The sequence below is a fragment of the Etheostoma cragini genome, chromosome 7 (assembly GCF_013103735.1).
Source record: "Etheostoma cragini isolate CJK2018 chromosome 7, CSU_Ecrag_1.0, whole genome shotgun sequence".
NCBI lineage: Eukaryota > Metazoa > Chordata > Actinopteri > Perciformes > Percidae > Etheostoma > Etheostoma cragini.
The window spans coordinates 1,641,163-1,661,962 of NC_048413.1; the positions used below are offsets into that span (position 1 = coordinate 1,641,163).

General features: G+C 43.0%; 2 protein-coding genes and 1 long non-coding RNA gene across 6 annotated transcripts; 1 reads left to right on the forward strand and 2 right to left on the reverse strand.

Moving 5' to 3' along the window:
- Positions 1–1,438: 1,438 nt before the first annotated feature.
- Positions 1,439–4,944, reverse strand: LOC117947423. The gene is made up of 2 exons (XR_004657237.1): positions 4,847–4,944; positions 1,439–1,914 (listed from the first exon to the last, which is right to left on the reverse strand). It is a non-coding gene; the product is annotated as an uncharacterized LOC117947423 (long non-coding RNA).
- Positions 1,898–7,802, forward strand: wasa (WASP actin nucleation promoting factor a). 3 transcript variants are annotated; one of them, XR_004657236.1, is made up of 11 exons: positions 1,898–2,213; positions 3,057–3,197; positions 4,864–4,950; positions 5,091–5,187; positions 5,671–5,700; positions 5,803–5,838; positions 5,943–6,141; positions 6,245–6,420; positions 6,669–7,256; positions 7,419–7,530; positions 7,624–7,802. XR_004657236.1 is itself a non-coding variant. In XM_034876311.1 (11 exons), exons 1-11 carry the CDS (start codon positions 2,100–2,102, stop codon positions 7,680–7,682), a joined length of 1,614 nt encoding a protein of 537 aa, XP_034732202.1. In that variant the 5' UTR covers positions 1,902–2,099; the 3' UTR covers positions 7,683–7,802. The 3 variants fall into 3 exon arrangements, 2 of the variants coding, with proteins under 2 accessions (XP_034732202.1, XP_034732203.1); XM_034876311.1 differs by having other exon boundaries at positions 1,902–2,213; positions 6,694–7,256; XM_034876312.1 differs by lacking the exon at positions 1,898–2,213 and adding an exon at positions 2,648–2,860 and having other exon boundaries at positions 6,694–7,256.
- Positions 7,803–7,997: 195 nt separating this feature from the next.
- On the reverse strand, positions 7,998–19,823 carry sema3ga (sema domain, immunoglobulin domain (Ig), short basic domain, secreted, (semaphorin) 3Ga). Of its 2 annotated transcripts, none has more exons than XM_034876310.1 (18): positions 19,302–19,823; positions 17,527–17,663; positions 14,450–14,610; positions 14,279–14,341; positions 14,049–14,168; positions 13,751–13,844; positions 13,514–13,633; positions 13,249–13,394; positions 12,796–12,910; positions 12,627–12,696; positions 12,336–12,480; positions 12,031–12,253; positions 11,849–11,937; positions 11,717–11,758; positions 11,466–11,623; positions 10,220–10,287; positions 9,984–10,111; positions 7,998–9,477 (listed from the first exon to the last, which is right to left on the reverse strand). In XM_034876310.1, the coding sequence occupies exons 2-18, from the start codon at positions 17,636–17,638 to the stop codon at positions 9,091–9,093; spliced, it is 2,241 nt and encodes a 746-aa protein (XP_034732201.1). In that variant the 5' UTR covers positions 17,639–17,663; positions 19,302–19,823; the 3' UTR covers positions 7,998–9,090. The 2 variants fall into 2 exon arrangements, with proteins under 2 accessions (XP_034732201.1, XP_034732200.1); XM_034876309.1 differs by having other exon boundaries at positions 7,998–9,507.
- Positions 19,824–20,800: the final 977 nt, after the last annotated feature.

A 20,800-nucleotide genomic window follows, 5' to 3' on the forward strand; every position in this document is an offset into this window, starting at 1 on the left:
GAGTGGATAATGATGCATGATGCGATGCTAGCTCTGCAGGAGGACTAACACTAATTGGAAGAAACAGGAGAAAAAGAAAATCAGATTCAGAAATACTTTATTGATCCCCGAAGGGAAATTCAGTGTTATAGCTGCACAAAGTATACAAATATCAGAGTAGAAATATAAATAAAGAAATATAAGGAGTATGGATATGCACAGCATTTACAGATTTAAAGGAATTGTTATGATAGTGTATTTACATAACTAGGAAGTTGTAATGGTGAACAGTAATAATGAATAAATGGTAGCAGGAAAGATTTGCACTTCAGGATTTACACTTACACTTCAGACTTCAGGGACCATGACGATGACTGGCTAAAATGATGATTTAAATTCCCCAAAGCTGGAAGGCAACGCGCCGGAACCGTGCCATCCCCGTCCATACGCGTCCATAAAGTGTTTAAATAAATATTATAATCATCAACTTTATCACTAAGAAGTTTTTTGGACATAATAAAGTTCAGGATAAATCCTATCATATACCTGTAGGTCTGGTATATATTGAAAGCTGCCCCTGAGTGCCGTAATGCCTGTCTAGTCAGCAATTCCTGAGTTTCTGAGAGTTTTTTTTTTTTTTTTTTTTACCCACAAGTGATCATGATTTCGGCGTCACAAAAGAACAACTGCCAGGGCCCTTAACATACTTCTCAGCATTCATGAGGCATACGCCATTTTTGGCTTTTGGGCATATGTACACTTTTGGTAAGGATGTTACGCACGGTTTTATAAATGAGACCCCTATACTGAAGGAGATGCATGAAAATACAAAGACATTTGTTTTCCGACGGAATAAGATCTATGTCAAGCCTCGATGTTGTTTGGAGGCATGTGTAGAAATGCAAAAGACAGTAAAAGGTTGAATGGGAACAGCATGACTCAAATGGAAATCCCATTTTAGAGTATGGATGTGTACAGTTCCGTGGAATAGCTCAGTCACTGCCATAATCCTTCCAGTCCACTTCCTTACCATCTCAGATCTCATAGGACAGAAATTTGTATTTTAAGGTAGTTTGCGTACAGAAAACATTTCAGTTGCTGTTTGATAATACATTTAGGACTGTAAAATCTACTGGTGCTGCATTTTCCAAATTTCCCTGAACTGGCCAGAGAGATTTAGTCTGCAGGTTCACAATAACCATTCCAATCGACCAAAGTACAAGTTTGATGGCTTTTACATGAACTTTTATTAATATTTTGAATGGGATATTTTTTTGTTAATCTATTTTGACACTTAACATGACTGTTTTAGAGGGGATCATCTTCAAAGCTGAGCCGGAGGTGATCTTTTATAAATAATCCAACAGATACGGTGCAATTTGTGGTGTTGGGCTGCTATCCATGAAGGTCAAACAGACAGTTACAGACAATCACGTGTGAATCAATGGCCACAGAGAAGTGAATTCCTGAAAAGGCCCTGATTGCAAACCAAAGAATAAATTGTGTCACATTGAAATAGATGATAACACACTGTTTTTATATGTTCAGCCAAGGCCAATTACCATTCTGTGTTAACATTCTGTGTCTGTTGTAGCAGTCCTAGAATGTTCCTAATGGTTGAATAATGACCTAAGGGGTTTAAGTTAAAATGGAGTATTTTCTTTGTGTCTTTAATATTTGACTTAAAAAACGTTTTGACGTTGTTATTCATCCTGTGAGTGCGTAATTTGAATGTCTATATCTGTCAATAAAATATGTCTTTAATTTGTACCAAAGTTTTAAATTGCTATTTATTCCAAGTTTAAAAAAAAAAATGACATCAGGTACACAATTTGTGTGGATGCAAAGTGAGTATACTCACAGCAGGAGAAGAACAAGAACAGTGCACTCCCTCCCTCTGAAAATGGAAGTTACAGATTCATGTGTGCTCTGCGTCTGAGAGAAAGAAGAAAAGTGGGGGTTAGAGAAGTGCGGTTGTCCGTTTCCTGCTTTCAGTTGATGTGTGCGCAGAACAGAGAAGAGAAACTTCCTTGAATAGAGAGCTTAACATTCTGACAGCGCAGAGAGGACACATTTCAACAAGTGCTGCACACATGAGTTCAAGATAAACTGGGAGATTTATGACAAGGACCATGAGCCGTGGATCTAAAACTAAAACAGAGAGCGCGTGGAGCTCTCTGCTAAGCCCACAGGAGAATGAGAAGTTGGAGGAGCTGCTGGGCAGAAGATGTATTGTAAGTTCTGAGCTGACTGGGGAGGGGTGGGGGGGGGGGAGATAACCTGCTGTAATTATCCTGACATGTATCTCTTCTAAAGAGGAGGTTGTTGTAGAAGTGAAGGGAGAAGGCGTCCAACTGAATACAGGTTATTCTGGTCGCTACAGAAAAATGTAAATCGTCTCAGCCCTGGTGACTTCTCTCTCTTGCCTGTGGTGGTTAAACACCATATCCTGAATTCGAAAATGAGCACAGTCGATTGTTAAATGCTTAGCGAAGACCTTTACATACTCAATTTACTAACAATGTTGTAGTTGGACTTTTTTTTCCTAGTTTATTTACTTACTTTTCTATATTCACGCACATTTGAATTCCGGACTTTATTTTGACATGTATTTTCGCGGAAGGAGTGTACTGTGCGTTCATGCCGATGCAATTTAATTTGCTGACATTAGGTCATCAAAAAAAAGGAGGTAGCTGTAACAGGAAACGGTGGCTGAACCATTTCCTCCTCTCATGTCAAAATTAGACTTATGTGTGTGTTTAGGTTGACAGTAAAGAGCAGAAGTTGTTTTGTTCCAGACTAATAAGGGGTTAGCAGTGTAAGCAGCGGGACAGGGACAAATGGCTGAGAGCTGAGAGACTGAAGCGCCTCAGGGACAAAGGTTGCCCTTCTAATGAGTCCTTTGTTATCTCAACAAACGAAAGCAAACGAGGAAGTGAATCCTCACCACAGAAATGTCTTTGCATGTTGACTACAATAAAATGCCCCCAGGTGTCCTACCAGTGCTAAACTGTTTGCCATGTCCATGTCTTGTCATGTCTGTCTCTCTCTGTGTGTGTGTGTGTGTGTGTTTTTAGTCCGTGGCCACTGCAGTAGCACAGCTGTTTATGGCTCTGCCTCACAGCCCGTCCATGTGGAGCTTGCAGCACACTGGAGTGGTATGCTTCATCAAGGACAACCCTCAGCGCTCCTACTTCATACGCATGTTTGATTTGAAGGTAACCTGTCAGGACAACGCTGCCGCAAGGCTAGGAACCAAGGGTCTAATTACAGCTGTATGCATAGAGTCAGAGGTGGAAAGTAACCCAAGTTACCCGTTACGATTACTCACACTACTGTGGTTTAGTGTTTTTTTTCAGACTAAGACTTAGACTTCTCTTTATTAATCCTTTTGGGATGACTCCCGCGAGGAAACTGAAATTTCAAACCAGCATCAGTTTGATCAAGAATACAGTATAGAAGACAATATAAAGATAACAATAATAACAGTAATGATAATAGTAATGATAATAATAACAACAATAAGAACCTTTGGATGTAAACAGACATTTACCATAAATTATAAGTCAAAGTGTCAGTGTTGGGTCAAGTGTCCAGGTATTTATATGAGTCCAGGTGTGTGTGTGGGTATGTACCTCTGCCCTACTTCATCCTCCCCCCCCCAAGTGACGAGTTGTATAGTCTGACGGCATGAGGCACAAAGGAGTCCTTGAGTCTGCTGGTCCGACCCTTGGGAAGGAGCAGGCTTCCACTGAAAGATAGTAGTTTTTTTTTTCCTTAAGTGTGTTTGGTTTAAAGTATTGTACTTTGCTGCATTTTAAATTACATCCATCACTGGCAAAGTATCTTTTAACAACCTGACATTGAAAAGTGGCTTTGTGCCCTTATCAAATCACAAAAGACTGCAATTTAATTAAATACATATATATTATTTAAGTATAAATTACTTTTTTAATGAGCTAGTTTTTACGTTTACTTGAGTTGATTTTTAGACCGGTAATTTGTACTTAAAATTAAAGTTAATCAGAGTAATAGGTACTTTTACTTAACCCTCATTTTGTCCTATATCAATGTTCTTTTTAATTCCCCCAAATAGCATGATTGATTCCACACAACTCTCTTTGGCAGGTAAACATTTCTAATTTCATTAATTTTGGGGTGTCTTATCAATTTTATGGCAATTGAAAAACAAATTGTTTGAAATAGTATTGAGTAAAAGTTGACATATTCCAGTCTGTGATTATCCATCGACATCCATTACTTTAATTTTTGTTGAAATAATTCTTAATTTCTGCTTTTCTAACTCAAACATTAGGTATAAATTCCTATAAATGAGGTTTAATGACCATAAATTCCAAAAAAAAACTATAAAAATAAAGTTAATAGGTTAGTGTTAAGTAGTGTTGAAAACGTCAAAAAAAAGTAACAACAAAAACGTAAGAACAAGTTAAAAACGTTGATAAAAAGCGTCAATAAAAGTGTTGATTATCAATTTGGACGGGAAGACAACAACAGGGTTAAGTAGTAGAATTTTGGACTCTTTCCACCTCTGAGAATATTCAGACCTTGTTTTTCTACACTGATGACCAGGGTTCAAAATGACCTTCAACAGCATTGAACATTCACCAGCCAAATGGCTAGTGAATGTTCAAATTTCAACAGCCACTCATAAGATTACCATTTTTGTGGGCTGGTGAGTGAAGCAAAACTATTCTAGTCATTGCATGTTTTACCAGCATTTTGCCTGCACAGGTGTTTATTCTGAACCCTGCTGATGACATCATAAGCCATAATGTGCGTCTCTGAAACTATGACACAAGCCTACTCACATGTTACATGAGAGTTATTAAAAGACTGAAACGTGTACCATGTGTTTCTCCACAGACGAGCAGGCAGGTTTGGGAGCAGGAGCTCTACAACCAGATAGTCTACTCCTCGCCTCAGTCCTACTTCCACACCTTCGCTGCGGATGTAAGCATGGCCTCATTTGAGTCATGGAGTGATGCAATGCACATTTTTTTTCTCTCCGTTCAAACTAGAAGTAGGTCACACATCTTCAAATGATACCGTTCACACCCGTTCATTGTGATACCTTGTGCGTTCCTTTACAGGACTGTCAGGTCGGACTGAGCTTTGCTGAGCAACAGGAAGCAGAAGCCTTCCAAAATGCTGTCGAGGAGAAAATCTACCAGAGGAACAACCGCCCAGGTCAGTCAGCCTCAAATGAATCCTATCAATCATAGCCATTGTCGCGACTACAATACTTTGTATGGTATTGGACCATTTTGTTTGCAATAGATAAACCTGGATCATTTATACTGTTAACCCTCATGTTGTCCTCGGGTCAAATTAATCTGTTTTCCTCTATCAATTTTGTTTTTAATTCCCCAAAATAACATGACTGATTCCACCCAACGCTCTTTGCCAAGTACAAATCTCTACTTTCATTCATTTTGGGGCGTCTTATTCAATTTTATGGCATTTGGAGAAAAAAATGGAAGTGTTTTTGAAATAGTATTGAGTAAAAGTTGACATATTCCAGTCTGTGATGATCCATCAACATCCATTCCTATAATTTTACTCTAAATAATTCCTAATTTCGGCTTTTCTAACTCAAACATTACATTTAATTTCCTAAAAATTAGGTTTATTGACCATAAATGGTTTCTCTCACCTGCTTGTTATTGACAGATAAGAAGCAGCGCCCCCCGCCGCCGAGTGGTAAGATCGCATTTAAACGTCATGACTACAAAATGGCATTTCTACATATGTAGCAAACGACAGGAGTACACACATTTATTTCCTGTTTCCTGTTTGCTGTAGACCGAGGTTCCCTGGCTCCAGTCCCGCAAGAAAAAGGTGCTCAACATGTCTCTAGTGAAACTTTTACTATCAACAAGGATGCATGAAATGAAATAATAATGACATACTATCCTGCATGTCCTCTGTATCTCAACCAAAAGCTTCACCTGGCAGCCCCGGTTCTCTTCACATTGCCACAGTGGACATCCAAAACCCAGATATCCATGCTTCACGCTACCGCTCCGTCCCTCCACCCGCTGCGTCCTCACTTCTGAGCGGGAGAGGAAAGAAGGACAAAAAGAAAGGGAAAAAGGGCCCTAAGTTCTCCAAAGCAGACATAGGGGCACCCAGTGGATTTAAGTGAGTGTTGACTTGTTGTCAGTTTGGTTCCTATCTAGAGAGGATGTGGTTTTTCAATACGTGTTAAAATGATGTTACTTACTTTTGTTTCCTTCTCTATCAGGCACGTTGGTCATGTGGGCTTTGATCTCAACAACCTGGACCCTGATCTGTGGAACCTGCTCTCCCAAGCTGGGATCGGTGAAGATGAGCTGAAGGATGAGAAGACCTCCCAGCTCATCTATAATGTCATCGAGCAGTCCGGTGGCATGGAGGCAGTCAAAAAGGAGGCGCACAGAGGTTAGCCTTACGCTTCATCATCGTTAATCTCACTGCTCACTAGACCCGTTCAAAAAGTGGTAGGTAGAGGCCCTAGGCTTATCAGGGCCTACCCCCCGTCTTTACAACTGAAGAAGAAGTCATAAATTAAGCAGACCATTTTAAAAAAACTCCAATTTATGTTCTACTTGATCTAGCTGTTATAAGAAAGAAAAAACAACAATAAAAACAGCATGCAGCATTAACATCAGTGGGATTTTCCTGTTATGCTTGTTTTCTTCCATTGCATCCTAGCCCCTCCTCCACCTGGCAGACAAGGGCCTCTGCCCGCTGTGCCAGGCTCCAATCCCTCTGCTCCGGCCCCTCCACCCCCAAGAGGCCGCTCTGGCCCCCTGCCTCCAATCCCAGGCCAGTCCCCGCGAGGAATGCCGTCCCCGCAATCGCCTCCTACACGCGGAGGCCTGCCACCCCCACCTCCGCCGACAAGCAGAGGTGGTCCTCCCCCGCCGCCGCCCCCAGCACACTCTGCATCTTCTCACTTGTCCTCGCCGTCCTCGAGGCCCTCTCCCGTCTCACCCTCCATCTCCTCCCACAACCTGCCTCCACCCCCGCCACCGTCCGGCCCACAGCGGTCCGTGGGTTTCCCACCTCCGGTCCCATCTACACCCGGCAGAGGAGGCCCTCCACCTCCCCCTCCTCCACCGCCTCCACCTTCCCAAACCCCTGTGTCTTCAAATTTCCCAGCTCCTCCTCGTCTTTCCGGTGGCCCACCCCCGCCCCCCCCTGCATCTGAAGGAGTGGGAGAAAGCAGAGGAGCTCTGCTGGATCAGATCCGTTTGGGGAAGAAGCTCAGAAATGTAAAGCAAACTTCCTTTTTCTCACAAAAACATTTAATACATGCGATAGAAGCACACAAGTCTGGATTGACATGCCGTGATGGGGAAGTCCAATTTAGTTTTGGATATTTGATATTTATGGTCATGTTCAAACGCCTGTCCTCTTGTCCCGGTGTGTTTTAGGTGATAGACAGTCCTGATGCAGCTCCACCCACGCCACCAGAGTCAGGCGAGGGCATCGTTGGTGCCCTCATGATGGTCATGCAGAAGAGGAGTAAAGCCATCCATTCCTCTGGTAAATATTAGAACATTCATTATATCCTACATTATAGAAGAGGTGAACCAAAGAAGCCTCATACTTTATCTTGATATCTGTCCTCTCTCTCAGATGAAAGTGAAGATGAGGGTGGAGATGAAGACGACGATGACGATGAGTGGGATGACTGAAGTTCTTGTTTGTGTGGATTTAGTTCAACTGTGATTTTGGTCGTAAACCTCAGAATTGCAATACTGGTACATTGGTTTTGTTTTTTACGTTCAATAATTAATAATAAAACTGGAATATGACGTGAGGTGATTAACTGAATAACTAAATATAAAAAGAGTTTAAGAGATTTCTGAAATGTTTCTATACATACTTATATGCTTGATCATTTCCAGTGTAGGATTCATCAGCATGGCAGCACATGGCACTGTGTTACTCACGATGACGGTGAAAACAAATCTGGATCCTTACATTTCCACTATAAAGAGCCTTTTTAAAAACCTGTAAATACAGCTTACGACAAAACAACTATCAATACTAAATCTGGGCCAGTTCCATTCCCATTTTTATAATAACATACTGTACATGAAAAAAAAAGATTATGTTCCTGTTATGTTTTCTCATACATCTGTGCAAAGATCCCAAATTCCCTCGAACACCACCACCGACAAAGTGCATAACTGGAAGAACACTGTATGCTATGCATATCTTCAACACTCACATACTGTAGGTCACTAGAGCACAGGACAGTAAGGGAGTCATTATATGACATCATCCAATAAAAACATTACACCGTACAAACATCATTACACACTGAGTAAAATGTACAACTTGCAACAAACATCTGATGCATGCAACATATGCATTTATATCATCATACATCAAGCGTAATCCAATGACCATATATATATATTATATTCACAACCAATATATTACATTTTTGTTTCAAGATACTTGACGGTAACATACCTGTGGTTCTGTTGACGCAACGTCAGTTTACCAGTTTCCTATACAACGACAAACTGGTGTTAAAAATATAATCCATCACAATGAGCAGTCGGGTTCACAAAACTCTGTTTGTTGCATTCATGGACAATCGTATATAAATCCGCAGCCGCAGATCTGTGCTCTCACTAGTTGTGTTGTTGGAAAATTAAATCTAAAAGACACACAATAGGCAAACATGGATGTTGTGTGAAGAATTACATCTCTTTTTTTTTTTTTTTTTGATTCTTGCTCCACAAATGTTGACCTTACAGAGTGATTCTCAAGTCACCGATACTGGGGTTTCCCACAAGCACCTGAACATGCCATCAATTAAAATGTCAGACTAACACAAGCCGACACCTGAAACATGGACAGTCTAGAACTGTACAGTATTCTATGGGAAGTGGTGACAGATAATGTGAAATACACAGAATTTGTTTTGAAGACTGACACTTGCAAAACCACAAATATAGTACTTTAACAACAGCATGACCGCATCACCTGCCTAATGAATGGAGGGGACACACAAAGATGCATGTCAAACATAAAGGTCCACCAGAAAAGTCCACACAGGCCAGTGTTGGACAGCGTCTGTCCTGTCCTCTAGCCGAGGCCTTGGTCCTGGCCCTCTGTGTGCCTGCGGCTGGTGCGCTTACGCTGCTGCTGTTGCTGTTGCTGTTTGGGACTGAGTTGATCCCAGTAGGACTGGCAGTACTGGTTAATCAGTCTAATCTCAGGTGGGAATGGTGTGGAGAAGAGAGATGACTGCGTGTAAGGTCCAGCTTGGCGGGTTTGGGGCTCTTCATCCTCATCTTGAGCAGTGAGCGCTAAAACGATGTCTCGATCCAGGATGCGCAGTGCCACGCGGGCCACGGTGTGCTTAAAGTTGTTCTCAGTGGCGAGGCAGTGGTAGAGCCCCGCGTCTGATTGGTTGAGAGACTTCAGGAGGATACCATGATTGGTCTTTAGAATCCCTCCGACACGGTTGAGCTGCAGAAAAGGGAATGAAATAGCAGGAGTCTAAGAGAGGAAACAACACATTTGAATTTGGATACAGATTTGGGCAAGGGATTGATGCTCATATCAAACAATGTTTCTTTTGGGAAATACGTTTTATGCTGATAATTAAACGAGATAATTGAAAAATCTGTCCTGTAAATGTGAAGCTAAAGCCAGTAGCTAGTTAGCTTAGCATCATAATTGGAACCAGGGTGACAGCCTGGCACTGTCAGAAGGAAACAAATCCACCTGCCAGCACCTCTGAATCTCAATCATTATCATGGTGCATCTCGTTAGTTTAATCCATACAGAAACCAAAGTGTAATAACAATGTGTTTGTTTTACAGGGGATATTTCACAATGTTACTTAGCTGGACAGGCAAGAGTGTTCTATATAATATTCATCTAACCTTCTGCAAGAAAGCAATAGTCATATTTCCCCAAAATGTCAAACTGTTCCTTAAATATTCCCTAAGCATGTAACTGTTCTTTCTCACCACTTTCCTCTTTCCTTCCCGCTGGAAAAGCCACTTGACGGTGGCCTGGGGAGAGCGAGGCTGACACTCCAAGAAGGTACTGCTGCCCTCCACCCCGAACTGCACGGTTTCTCTCAGACGTTTCTCCACTGCACAGATAGACAGAGGAAATAATGGTGACAACTGCTCAAAACACACAAAAACTAAAAATGTAAAGTCTGCATGATAGTTAAACACGCTAAAAGAAGTTGCCACACCTTTGGCATTGAAGCCCCTGCACTGCCTCAGAGGGTCACCGTGTTTAACATCCTGTCTTCTGCTCCTCCTGAGACAAAGATCAGCGTTAAGTAGATACACACACATCACTTTATTATTTAGAACTTCATGTCCTATCGTCCTGTGACAAGGTCCAGGAATTTTTAACCGGGATGCATGATAATAACCTACAGTATGTCTAAGCACATAAGAAACTGGGTCCAGACTAGTTTGATGATAGCCAGACAGATTATTTTAAGTGGACGGAAGACTGAAGGGGTGCCGTCAATCCAGGCGTGGGCTCGTGAGACGGCTAGGGAAGCAGCGTTTGAAATTAAATGTCATACACATAAGAGTTTGCCAGATTGGATGGCTACACTAGAAAATGGGGGAAGTACCTGAGCTTTCTGGAGGGCTCCTAAGAAGCTATGTCCCGGGGAGAGACGCGTATGATTTCTGGTGTTTGTCATTTAACCCTCACGTTGTCCTCGGGTCAAATTGACCCATTTTCATATATCAATGTTCTTTTTAACTCTTACCCAATTGTAATTACCCAAAATAACATGATTAATTCCACCCAACGCTCTTTAGAAGGTAAAAATCTCTACTTTCATTCATTTTGGGTTGTCTTATTCAATTTTATAGCATTTGAAAAAAAACATATTGAAGTGGTTTTGAAATAGTGTTGAGTAAATGTTGACATATTCCAGTTTGTGATTATCTATTACCATCCATTCCTTTAATTTTAGTTGAAATAATTCCAAATTTCTGCTTTTCTAACTCAACCATTAGGTATAATCTCCTATAAATGAGGTTTATTGAACATAAAATCCAAAAATAACCGTAAAACTAAAGTTAATAAGCTAGTGTTATGTAGTGTTCAACGTCAAAAAAAGTGGCAAACATTGAAAAAATGTGTCAAAAGTGTTGAAAAAAAAGGAACAAAAATGTAAGAAAAAGTTAAAAACATTGATAAAAAGCGTCAACAGAGGTGTTGACTTTAAACTTAGATGAGAAGACAACACAAGGGTTATTTCTACATATGTTTATGGTTTATTGTCTATTTTGCTACTATTTAAAAGAAGGGATATTGTTTGTTTATCATTGAATATTACAGTTAGTGTTTCATCTTTTCTTAAATTTTGTCTGGGTGGTTTCTCATGTTGCGAATTGTACGTTTTGTATGTTAAAAAAAAATGTTAATTGCAACAACAAAAAAGTTATAGAGAGAGACGAGAGCGCCTTGACCTCTTGGTGGACGGGGTGAAGGCGGAGCAGCTCTCTCCATCCCAGGCACAGTAGGGGTCTCGAGCCAGACAGCAGTCAGAGCAGGCCCTGCCGTACACGCCACAGCGGTGCAGCGACACCTGGGTCAGCCCTGCGTCTGATGACACGTACAGCTGTTGCTGTGGCGACACAAGACAAATACATTTAGCCCTTGCACTGAAATGTGAAGCACCAAGTCAGATTTGGCTTTAAGGAGATTTTTTTTTGCTTACTCTTTTAGAGGATATCTTCATTGTTTTTACTGGAGCTCTGGACTGTAAAACAAACAAAACGATAAATCTGTTAAACCTCTTAATCCTTTAGATTTACATTTTGTCTGTTCAGGAGCACATGTTTAGACATACCCGGAAAACCTCCACTTCCTCTAGCGTCAGTTCCTCCATGCTTGTCGGGTCCTTTGGCAAAACGATAACCTTCTGGACAGTGCCTCGATCTAGAAGTGTGAGAAATCAAATTTACAACCTATGTTCTTGCCAAACTGGTCCTCCAGCGGGAAAAGTGCCATCAGCCCTGCAGCTGTCCTCACCGGTCCCCAGGAAGAGCACCTCATAGCGTCCATCCACAGCATCGACCTGATCCACCACCATGGCAGTGAATCGGTAGTCCACGCCGGTTCTCACCACCAGGGGGCAGCGGTGGATTGGGTAAACTGGATGGATCATGAGGGGATGAGATCGGATGAAATTCACAGCCTCATCTGAAAAGTTCTTGGAGGAACGGATACCAGGAGTGAAGGTTCCACCTGGACACTGGTTGGGAAGAAAGAATAATTTGGTAACCTTTGATGCAGATTTTAGATGACTGTTTGGAGATAACAGGATTGAAACGTACTGTTCCAGGCCGTGGGTAGGGAATCTTGCCCGTGTACTCTGTCCATTGGTAGTTGTGGCCATGCTTGTGGGCAAACGGTCCATTGAAGACGTTGCGGATATCAGCCATGGAGTACACGCAGACGGCTGAGCCCTTGAACACAGAGCTTGGGCAGAAACAGACAATTAAGGTGAGAGGGAGAGGTAGGAGACAGCCTGCACCCTATCCCTGAAATTACAGCATGAAAAAAACGTGTGCAGTGAAAATGGGTGAGGTGTTAATTCATCCAACGGGCCTCTGAGAACAACTCACCCCGCTGTAGTGAAGAGAGCGTACACCATGGGGTTTCGTTCATCCTGTGTGGGCTGAATGAACACATCCCCTGGAGCAAGGTAGAAAAATCAATAACACAGCGTTAAAAGCAGCCGCAATGAAAATGCACGCAGTTCGAACGTAGTGCCTTTTTTGTTGCGGGCCTCACGTAGTTCATCGAAACGTGTCTCCACTCCATCTTCTCCTATCACTGAACAGATAAGACGGGCCTTCAGGAATGTCGTCCAGCGGTTCACCAGGGACTTCTGGCCTCCTTCATCATTCTAGACAGGAAAGAAAATGAGGTCACGGCTCAATAAGCACAATGCATTTCATATCACAAGGTAAGCGGCATATACTTTACACTGTTGGAAAAGTCTGTAGAAATCTGGGTTAATATAGTGTGTGAATATGAAGGAATTTTCTGCAATGATTTTTCTAAGGTGTTTTTTTTGTATTGTAATTGTTGGATTAACACAAAGGGAGTATACTGTAAATCTACACAATTAACAGAAATGTCCATAAACGGAGCGGAATAGGTACTGGTAATTTTCTGCCAGGACATTATCCATTTTTCTACAGATTTTTGTCTTACAGTGTATAAAGATGTGGTTTGCCTCACCAGACACACTCTTCCAACCCTGGCTAAAACGCTGGGGCTCGCCCCGCCACTCGAGTCTAGACTCTTCTCACGAAAAAAGAAGTAAAGCTTGTCGTCGTTCCTTTCTGCACTGTCAGGGATCTGCTGGATCTGAACAAACACAGGCTCTGGAGGATAAAACCAGATAAGCGGAGAGAGGATTGAGGCAAGTGGTTGTCAAATAAAATGAGAGGAATCGTAACCTGTAATCAACAACATTTACCTCCTCACACCCACACTTACTCACCGTTGAGCCATCTGGAGTCATACTGCTCTGTCCTGATTGCTGTTCTCCCTCCCATGGTCCTGAACAGAGTAGCATCTGTACTCATGAAGTCAATATGGACCCCTGCATATAGGTTACCATCTGCAGATGGGAAACAATAAGAGAATAGAAAAGAGAGATTTTTTTTTGGATTCAGTAGCGAAAGGAAATGATCTGATTGTGTGTTTTTATTTTTTAAATGAATGAAACAGGTCTTACTGATCAGAACTGCAATGCTCTCCTGTTTGGGATCATAGGAACACTTTCCCTTCCCTGAATCTGCATACCCAGGGACCAGCCTAAACAGGTAGTCCTGCAGAGGCAGAATAGACAAGGAGATTATGCATAAAAATAGACAGCTGAAACGTCACATGGGAGCACGCGGGAAATCACAAACAAAACAGTGTCCCAGTTTGTGGTCCTGAAATATTTAGCAGGCCAATGCTTTCCAGGCCTACTGCTCAGGGATTTTAGCTGTAAATCCCACTTGGGGAACTCTAAATGTCTTTGTGCTCACCTCTGCCCTCCAGCCTCTGTTGATGAATGTGCAGATAGGTTGGTACGCCCCAGTTCCACAGGTGTAGAGGTGGGTGCGGTTCCACGGCTCTATCAACCGCACAAAGTTGGCACATTCACCCTGGACAAAGAGGAGTGAGACAAATGGAATTTCAAACATCCCCGTCCTCATTGTCCCATCTTGATGGTCTCAGATTTTTGAAAGAACAGGATGTATATACGTGATCCCACCTGTCTTCCCTTTCCTGTCATCTGACATTCTCCCTTTCTCTTAGCAGATGCTGGCCAGTGAATCTGTGTTATTGAAAAACAGCAAACAGGATCAGTGCATTTAGAGACTTTATGCTGTATACTATATAGCAGACTAGGGTTTAAGAAAAATTAAAAGTTGGTTGTACACACTATGAGTGGCTCCTTGTTGACATTCTGCATGTCCAGAGCCACCAGGTACTCCCGGCTGCCTAGGTACAGACGGCCCTGATCCTGATCCATCAGGAGGATGCGGTAGTCGCTGGTGTTGAAGGAGAAACTGAAGGGCCGCGCTGCCCTCGTGTCCATCAGTTCTGTGTGAAAAGGGGAAGAAAAAAAACTAACCATTTGGAAAACCAACAGCAGGGGGAGCAAAGGTCACCTTAAAATCTAATCCCATTGTTACTTTTATGCCTTTAACATGTTTCATTACCGACTTGGATGAACTTACGGTCCCCTGAGCAACACCTCTCTCACTTCTCTTCTGGAAAATGTGTGTCACTGAATAAACATAACGCAACTTGGAGGATTTTGAGAAACATTTTCGCTTTTAAGAACTCAATATTTTATGTGTCCTGACTGGCTGATTGAGTTTAAGGCGCCACATGCCCCGGTGAGTTAGGCGAAAAAGCAGGTCCCGGAGGAAACACGGTCAGTGGAACTCGGAGCTAATTCTTAAGATCAGGATTGTGTTCGGCAGAGCGTAACCTGTTAGGACACGCCACAGTGGAAAAGGTTGCTCCTTTTTTTTTTTGTTCTCCTGAAAGCTTTGATTGAACAACTTCCCTCTGCTGCGAGACAAACGGACTGCATGCTACACTCTCTACCTCTGAATGAGATTTATTTCTCTTTCCTCCATCCAACAATTCATTTCAAACACATAAAGAGCATGACACACACCCACACACACACACAAACACATCTGTGACATGTGTAAGTGTAAGCTATTGACCACCACCATATGTGCCCACTGGGACACAGCTGAGACATGAAAAAGACAGCAGGCTTATGTATTGACAAATGTTACAGAGACCCTCAGAAGCCAGCTTACAGGGATTGAGGAGGAAGCACAATCTTTATTTACATCAAAGCGCCTGCCATCTTCCTTTTTTTCAAGGTCAATGTTAACAGGATGCCGTCAAGGCGCTTGCTAAACTAAAATAATCTACGCAGCAATCGGATCTCCGGAGGACACGGGACGGAGCCTCGGAGGTGGGGATGAGGTCCAGTTCTGTTCCTGAGAGGTAAACACAGGATAACGAGCCTTTGGCCTGGCTCCGCCGGGCCGTAGTGGATTCACTGAACAGTCTAAATGTAGAACCGCCACACCCCTATACATGTGTCCATTCTCCAAAAATAGCAAACAATGTACTGCCATCATCTGGTAAACATTCAGCAAACACTTATCCCCTGACAACTTTCTGACACTGATAGGAAAACACTGGGAAGGACACACAATTCAACTACAGAGCTACTATTAGCCCCTGTAAGCTCTCGTGTTACAACTTGACAACATATTGTCACTAAGGTACTAATGACCACCGCCGTTTAGTGTATGAACAAACTGGTGACAGCACAGAGAAGGCATGAGATTGTAAAACACAGCTTTGATTACACTGCACGTTTTGCTCTCTAGCAGTGCTGACGAATTCTAGCAAACGAGACTCGGTGAGTCCCTCTGAAGTGCGTGTGTGACTGACACAACTTCCCAGAGACAGAGGAAACAATACGAGATCTCTATCCTGTGCAGGCCTCCTGGACCCCAGAGTGTCACTCTGGCCGGCTCATTCGTTCACAGGAGTCACATGTCCTCCAGCAGCCCCAAAGCCTCCTCCACAGGCGCCTCGGGGAACAAAGAGACACGGTGTCACAAACAATGAACAATAAATCCTTGGAATGGCAGAAAACAGTTGGGGAGTAAATCCAACGTTTCTCCTTTTTGTTTGGTATTAGGGGGAGGGGTGGCAGAGGTCCTTCAATGTGGCTGCTTTATCTTCAAAATCTCACCAGCAGTCCAATAATTCAGCACCTCTCCGTGGCTCCAAACAAGCCAGCCTACATGAATTTGTCACGGAGGGAGCTGTGCAGATGTGAATTCCTCGTATCTTACAATGGGGGAGTGATCAAGCTCAAGACCAAACTTGTGTAATTGGTCAGACTAGTCCTTTGTGCACTATGCTGCAAAACACAAACACACACTGGTGTGTGTATAAGCTGTTTACTTGAAAGGGATTAGTGTTAAAGGTCATATAAAAATGCCCTGCAATCACTCTCTCAAGCCTCAAACGGAACCGTTGCCACATACGACAGCCGCGGACAGCACGTAGACAGCTGTTTTCAGTCGTACGAAATCCGATGAATTCCAAAACAGCACTGCATGCAGACTCCAAGTCTCAGTTATCAACCACAGATCTCATTATTAAGATGTCTCACGTTGACGTCGTGCAAAATCTGAAATGTTTCTCACTGAATCCCTGCAACACATTGAAGCTGCCTGGAAGAACATTTTGACTCACCCTCTACATGAAAAGCAAAGTTGGAACCTCTAATTCTTACTTACAGGTACTCAAGGTATGACGTGTGTGTGTGGGTGTGTGTGTGCGCGCACTGGAAGTCGCAACATGATAGGGATGCAAAGATAACTGTAATCATCCAGCATTGTTTTGATCAAAGGTGTCATCCACATATTTGTAACATGAATCTCTGCTGTTAGACTTAAGGAGGACAAGGAAACGACTCAGGAAAAACCCAAACACCTATTTAAAAAAATTAAAAAGCTTTAAAACCACCATCCTCCCCTATGTTGAACTCACACCTTGAGGCCAAAACATTACCGCTCTCCAATATCCTTTTGCGCCTGTGATCAGATTTCAGGTGTTTCCTTCTTGTGTCATCACGCCAGACATCAAAAACAAAGAAAAAATGACATGTCAGACTGCAGTTTGCGTGGGTTTTAGGGTGTGAGGAGAAACCTTTGTCGCAGGGCACTACCAGTTACCGGCCGCACGCAATATCCACCTTTTGTTTTCAGTTTGGTACTGTTTGACATGTGGCAGGAAATATGGTCTTTGCGTAATATGTATTAAGAGGAAACATAACTGCCGGTGTGGATGTGCGCATGAGTTTGTGTGTGCTCGAGTGACTTAGTGGACGAAACCACACAAGTAAAAGAAACTATTAAGACAATCCCTGCTGCCAGAAGAAGTTTGAGTTAATCCGTGTGAGCTCACCTTTGAAGGAGAGGCGAACCCGCGGAGAAGACTGCTGCAGGCCTGGGACTCTGTAAACACATAAGGCCAACAGGAGGAGTTGGGCTCCAGAGGCTGTCATGGTAACGGTCATGCAGGTATCCCACAGAGATCTAAATCTGGATAAAAAAAGAAGGAGGAATGAACTATTATTATAGCATAGCCCATGCAAGCAAGAGTCTCTCGCTCTCTCTCTCTCTGATCTCTATGATCTGAAGTTTGGCCTGCAGCCTTCTAAGGCGAGACGTATAGTTTGGCAGGAGAGAACAACGTCCAACGTCTTCACACCTGCTCTGGAAAATCTGACAGCCCTATTATTTATTTAAAGTGTGAATGTAGTGAGGTACGTGTTAAGACTGCATAATAGTACAGTCTCAAAAAGGAGATGGATGTCTTCTTGTCTTCATCCTGTCCATTTTCTTAAACAGGCTTAATATTCTTTAAAACATACTGTATTTCATCCACGTTTTTTTTTTTTTAGATGAAAACAGAATAAAACAAGACTCTGATGCTCATCAGTGATTCCCTCTGCCTTTGTCTCAGTCTTTCAACAAAGGCGAGTTGACGAGTGAAATACATGACAGTTCAAAGAAACAGGTAGTCCTCGCTGGAACCATTTCTGACAGTTTAGGGGTGTTGAAACGTAGTCTAACTGTTAAACCTTAACTCAAGCATTCATTATGCATCTGCACTTTGCTGGAGAGGATCCCATATAAATTATGAATACTAAAAGCTGAGTCCACAACATCCATTAAATTGTCTCCTTGAAGGTGCGCTTTGCTCAAACTATAAGCCATCCCACGGGCCTTTCTTTTTCCTCATGGCATCCATGTAGCCAAGGTCCCCAGTGGCACACGTACACGCCTAGAAATGAAGGCTTTTGGGGGGAGTTGACAGACTAGACAGATTTCACAAAACCCATTTTGTTTCACAATACGGCATCAATTAATGTGTGGCACATTATATCCAAAAATATGTTCCCATAAAAACTAGGAGCAGTCTGACGAAATTGAAATGACTGACAGGCCAAACATTTAGAAATGAAAAGCAGAAACCAGTGGAAACGCCTTGCAGCCACGCTTCCTGGCATAGTCCCACAGTTGCCATATATCTGCTCACCAGGGAAGCTTGATCTCTATTCTTCCTAGCCAACACAGCATATTCAGTGTTAATAATACATATGCACCATGAGGTGGGCCAGTCCAAAAGATTTGGACACACATTTCATGAAGACAGGCACTGGGTCACTTGGACCAGAATTAACAAACACTGTCCCCAAAAATGTTGCTAGTAATCATAATAACATGAGCTAGGACTGGCATTTTTATTAAGTCACAGCATGCATACATATAGTTTATGGATTGGCAACAGGGCAACATGGGTGATTATCAAAATGCATGACCCACCCATAATATTCCATCTACTTTCATTTAAATGCTGATAGAACATGAATATGTAAGGGGGTTCTATGATGGCCTGATTGTACTTCGAGGTATTTGTATGTATGGCAGTATTTCTACTGTTTTTTGGGGGTTGGGCAGTCCAGAGTTCAGCTGTGATAACATTTTATTTATACATATATATAATTATAGGATTTTAATAACCCAGTTCTCTTTTCCGCGGAGGAGTGCGCACTTACCTGTGAACTCAACATCCAGATATAGGAACCGAACAAATGTGAGTACTTCACGGTCATCTAAGATTGGCTACAGAGTAACCGCACATGATTTCAAAGTTAAACCAGAGACAAGTCCTACCTTTTGCTTGCTGACTTTCTCGATATCCGCGACGAGATCTGAGATCCAAAAAGTTGCGGGATGTTACCGCTGCATTCCCCGCGTGTTGTGCCTCGGATCCGGGCTGGAAAAAACCTCGTCTCAGCAGCGCTGCGCGGGGATAAAACAATCCGATGTGTTTGAAAAGTCCCCTTGGGAAAGAGAGGGAACCAAGCTGCCTAATCAGTCGCTGTTAACTGACGGCATTTCTCCCATTCGACATTACAGAAAAAGCACAGCTGATTCCTGAATGCTTGTTCCACTCTTTCCAACAACAACAAAAAAGTTTAAGCCTGGATGGCAGCAACCATCACCGTGATGTGTTCAAGAGCTTGGTCCACTGATCTTTGAAAGGGAGTTGTTTGAGTGGGAATCAAGGGACCAGGTGCAGGTGTTGGGAGAGTGTGTGTCCTGCTGTCCTCTCCCTTCTGTTCTGCCCCCACCCAGCCTTCCCTCTCCTGTTGGCCCACAGCAGCATTGGACCAAACCTCTTGGTACACCATATGGGTATGATTAACCCTGTCACTGCTAGTGAGTTTAACACACTGCTCTACACTCCACTGTACACTGCCATTCATCCATGCCAGCTCAATAGTCTCTCTCTCTCTCTCTCTCTTTTTTGGCAAAGTTTTTATTTCAGTGGAATAATTCAGTTAAATGGGGATGGGCATACAGTCACTGCTTTATACAAATGTTTTTCTCATGCACCAGGAGGGCCGCAGACCTATTCTTATACATGATTCAGGGGCTAAAATGCACTATTAAACAGGAGCCGGCTCTGCCACCCGGGACAATGTCCCCGTTACTCTCCAGCTCTACATGAGAGCCAGGTCAGCCGAAAAAAGATTCCTCGGATTCCTGTCTGGTTGGCTCCAGAGCTCATGACAACAGTGACAAAGCAACCAAAAGGGGGGGGGTGGGACTTGACGTAAAGGACAGCCATCCAGCCATCCCTTGGGCTTGAAATTAAAACAGCTTTTTCAGAGCGCCTCTCATCATTACTGGCTTTGGGGGTGAGCTCTGACGCAGTATGGCGCACTAAAAGACACAAAAGCAGAGGGTGAATGTATTCTGAGCTGCGGCCCTGGAACACAGTGGAATAGAATAAACACATGAGGCAATGGGGTGTGTTGGTGTGTAAAAGGTCGCAGTTCCTGGCAAGCCTCAAAAAGCTTTAATTCCAACTTTTTTTTGGAATATATCTTCACTGCAGATTCTCGGGTTTGATTTGTTGTCACACAGGCAGAGCATGTAAGCAGTGACCTTGTCTCCAGTTGGGTATCAGCTAGATGTGATCCACATCCAGGGGTGTGTCAAGATGTGTCCAGGAGGGAGTCTTTATTTCCTGGCCCACAGGAGGCATCCCTCTGTTTCCAGCTGAGGAAATGAGTCACTAGTGTGTGCCAAGTTCAGGTTTCCGTGTGCTCTCAACTTTGACCATGGGCACCGGGCCACTGACCAGCTCCCACCGCTTCATAAGC

Excerpts from the sequence above, each read along its gene's own strand:
- sema3ga (XM_034876309.1), bottom strand. The coding sequence starts at position 17,638 with ATGACCGTTACCATGACAGCCTCTGGAGCCCAACTCCTCCTGTTGGCC. Across the intron at positions 14,342-14,449 it reads TCAACAAGGAGCCACTCATA|ATTCACTGGCCAGCATCTGC; the intron begins GTGTGTACAACC and ends TCAATAACACAG. Across the intron at positions 13,395-13,513 it reads TGACTCCAGATGGCTCAACG|AGCCTGTGTTTGTTCAGATC; the intron begins GTGAGTAAGTGT and ends TTTATCCTCCAG.
- wasa (XM_034876311.1), top strand. The coding sequence starts at position 2,100 with ATGACAAGGACCATGAGCCGTGGATCTAAAACTAAAACAGAGAGCGCG. Across the intron at positions 3,198-4,863 it reads TACGCATGTTTGATTTGAAG|ACGAGCAGGCAGGTTTGGGA; the intron begins GTAACCTGTCAG and ends GTTTCTCCACAG. Across the intron at positions 4,951-5,090 it reads TCCACACCTTCGCTGCGGAT|GACTGTCAGGTCGGACTGAG; the intron begins GTAAGCATGGCC and ends GTTCCTTTACAG.